Here is a 3,500-nt window from a genome sequence, read left to right as displayed (position 1 = left end):
GTTATGACTAATGAATATAATATAAATGTTAAAGAGTACCCCCTACAAGCACAAGTGGCCCCTTCCTGCTGTCCTCCGTTGTGTTTGACTGAGAATCAATATTTTCAGGCCAACTTTTTATTTAATTTTGTCATTACATTTGATGGGTTTAAATGCAGCAAAGTGGGGGGAAATATCAAATTCTTCTAGATCAGATATTAGAATGAATTCGAAATACACATTGTTTACAATTTATGTACAGGCACTGTTCACAAAAGTTTTAGTTGTTTCTTAAAGTTTACACAGAAGTGACTATAATTCATAAGTTGTGCTATTTCAAATATTTAATGAGGAATATGTCCCTTATGACTATTTACTTTAACACTTAGTTTAAATAACTATTTAGCTAAACTAACATTAGGCTCATCTTGCACCGTTCTCCAGTATTAGGATTTTATTTCCTGTGTACATAAATTCTACATATCAAACAATCACATGTCATCCTCGTGACTATAAACTCACACGCACTTGACGTTAAGTAAAGTATAAAAGCAGAGCTGTTTCTGGATCTTCACAAAATCTTCCTCTGAGACTCTACAGGAGACAACCAAACCAAGGTGAGTTTTGGGAACAAAACCTACTGAATAACATTTCTAAATGATCTTTGTCTTTAAAATACATTGAGAATCCACATATGAGTGCAGACATCTAACTTTTCCTACTTATTCATTTTTATATCCATGTCAGGTTCATCATGGCAGTGCTGAGAAGTCTAATGCTTCTTTTCGTCATCTTCTCCATGGGGAATGCAGAAGGTAACCAAAACATTTAATTGTAATTTCATTTTGGAAATGTGCAATATTGCATTTTCTAATATTTGGAGGATTAATGAAGGATTTACAGTGTCAAAGTACACCTAATTTAGGCACAAAATCACAAAAACATAAAATATTAACAAAATAATTCTTTGCTGTGAATATTATGAATGCCCTAACATTTATGTACTGGATGCAGTTGATTTAGTCTTGAAATGCCCCGCTGGATGGTCAAGTTTTGGACTCCGGTGCTTCAAGTACTTCTCTCAGTCGGTTAACTGGATCACAGCAGAGGTAATGTGTTAAGTTACAACAAGGTGATTTGTTCAAACTTTACATTAGGTGTCTTTCACTACATCTAGATAAATCAATATGGTACAGTGTACTTTTTTGTGTTGATGTTGTATTGCAAATCACTTGTGCTGCTATTGAGGTGGATACAGATAAGGTTAGGGACAGTTATGGTGGTATGAGTAAGTTTAAGGGTGGGTTAAGGTGTAAGGAAAGGTCAACAGTGTAATCATTCATCTAATTACAGGTGTGATTACATGTGTGTATATATATATAATATTATATATATTTTTTTTTAAATGCAAGTACAATGCAAAAACATGTATCTAAACAATAAGTGCACTGAATCAATTGATTAATTTAAATGTTAGTACGTAGTAGTAAAAGACTGGGAATGATTTTTATTTAAAGTAAACCTTTTTTTTCTGCAAATAAATAATACAGAAAACTGATACTGAGCAAATCGCAATATTGACGATAAAAAAATCTTTCTCTTTAGAGAAACTGCCAAGGTCTTGGTGCGAATCTCGCATCTGTGCATAATAAACAGGAAAATGAGTTTCTGCTGGGTCTGTTGCCTACTTCCTCACGTGTTTGGATTGGTGCTCATGATGGTGAACAAGTAAGTTAAATTGTGTGTACTAAAGAGATATATTTGTTTGTAGACTGGAATTTCAGTTTCACTTTTTTATGGTCCCTTTAACACATTCTGTTGACTATAAGTAATGTTGTGTCTACATGTCTACTTACTTAGTCGAGAATTAGACTGGAATTTCTGCTCTAAACAGTAAATGTAAATGTTCTAATGAATTTTCAAGATATTGTGAAGTCTGAGTACAGTAATGCACTCTTATAATCATGTCTTTGCTCTTTAGGAAGGACAGTGGTTGTGGACTGATGGAACTGTGTATGACTTTATCAACTGGTGCGCTGGAGAACCTAACAATCTGGGTACTGAGAGCTGTGTGGAGATCAACTTGACCGGTAAGAATGCAGTCTGTTTTTTTTAATACTTCACAATATCATTTACAATATTATAATTTCATATCCTACAGTAACATGTAATGGCTCATTTGGATTTCACAAAGTGCCTATAATGATCAGAATAACTAACTTCATTTTTCCAACCTACAGCTAACCGTTGCTGGAACGACTTGGCCTGTGCAGGCCAATTGGGCTATATTTGTGTTACAGATGCTTGAGATCATATGCAGGCATGCTGCTCCACAGTTACATTGATTTTACACTTTCTGATCTTTACAAAAAAAAAAATATTTTAACATTAAACTTAATTTGAATCTTTTCTAAGCTTTAATCTCCTCTGAAACACTCCTCTAATCAATAAAAGCATTAATAAAGCAAATCATGTGTTGTGGAGTTAAATCAAATAAATGTATAAAAATATAAGAATATTGTGTCACAAGGTTTGAGGATATGGTTATTAGAATGACATTAAACAATGTTATCATGGGAGGAGTTTAAGGAAGCTGCACACACCTGCTTCAACATTGACAAACACTAGAAGACATTTGCACGTTTGTTTCCTAGGAAAATATCACCCTCATCCAGCACTCTTTTTGTTTTCTGTCTTAAAGTATCCCATTACTAATGAAATTCCTTCACTATGTAAGGGACACAGGTCAATTTAGCTCAAAGGGTATTATTAATTAATTTATAGGGAATTTTAGAAGAGTCACTTATTTTACAACTGAGCAAATGAATCGTCCAGCGTAACTATAAGCTCTGTAGCAGATAAGAAAATCCAAACTATAGCAAAAACACTATTTATTAGATCGGCAGTTTAAGACATTAAATTCGTAAGCACAAGACACTTCTCTTTAAAAATAAAAATGAGACTTTGTTGATTATTCTAACACAAACTCTAACACAAACACATGCACACACATTCTCACAAGTTGCAGAAAGGAATTGAGGAAAGTGAGTTTTAAGAGTGAAATAATGAAATCCCAAGTTTCTAGCAGTATATGCACTTCATAAGACCTGATCTGAACGAACAATCAATCATTAATTAAACCCTTCTATCGCTTCTTAGGCAGGTTATTAGACTTTATATCAGTGCACCAGTTCAGCTAGAATCTGGAGGAATACTTGCACTGTAAAAAATGTGATTTTAACGGTAAAACCGCTACAGAAAAAATTGTAAATAGGTTACATTTACATTTATTCATTTGGCAGACGCTTTTATCCAAAGCGACTTACAAGTGAGGAAATACAACAAGCGAGTCGTCATGACGAGGCAAATAGACAAGAAGTGCTCATAATACAAGTTATAGGCAATGCTCAGATTATCCTAAGCTATAATAGAGAGGGATTAGAGGAAGTGAAAGGATAGAAATAAGAAGTTTTTTTTTTTTTTTAAGATGAGGTTAAGTGCTCACGAAAGAGATGGGTTTT

The 3,500-nt window shown here is 33.7% G+C and overlaps 1 protein-coding gene across 1 annotated transcript; it reads left to right on the top strand.

Annotated features, from left to right (window-relative positions):
• Positions 1 to 577: 577 nt before the first annotated feature.
• On the top strand, positions 578 to 2,409 carry LOC137024032 (ladderlectin-like). The gene is made up of 6 exons (XM_067391188.1): positions 578 to 596; positions 727 to 794; positions 994 to 1,088; positions 1,585 to 1,707; positions 1,961 to 2,069; positions 2,220 to 2,409. The coding sequence occupies exons 2-6, from the start codon at positions 734 to 736 to the stop codon at positions 2,285 to 2,287; spliced, it is 456 nt and encodes a 151-aa protein (XP_067247289.1). The 5' UTR covers positions 578 to 596; positions 727 to 733; the 3' UTR covers positions 2,288 to 2,409.
• The last annotated feature ends 1,091 nt before the right edge of the window (positions 2,410 to 3,500 follow it).

Source organism: Chanodichthys erythropterus, chromosome 8, assembly GCF_024489055.1.
Source record: "Chanodichthys erythropterus isolate Z2021 chromosome 8, ASM2448905v1, whole genome shotgun sequence".
In the NCBI taxonomy this organism is placed as follows: Eukaryota; Metazoa; Chordata; class Actinopteri; order Cypriniformes; family Xenocyprididae; genus Chanodichthys; species Chanodichthys erythropterus.
The sequence above is the reverse complement of the archived record's forward strand: the minus strand, read 5'-3'. Positions and strand labels throughout refer to the sequence as shown.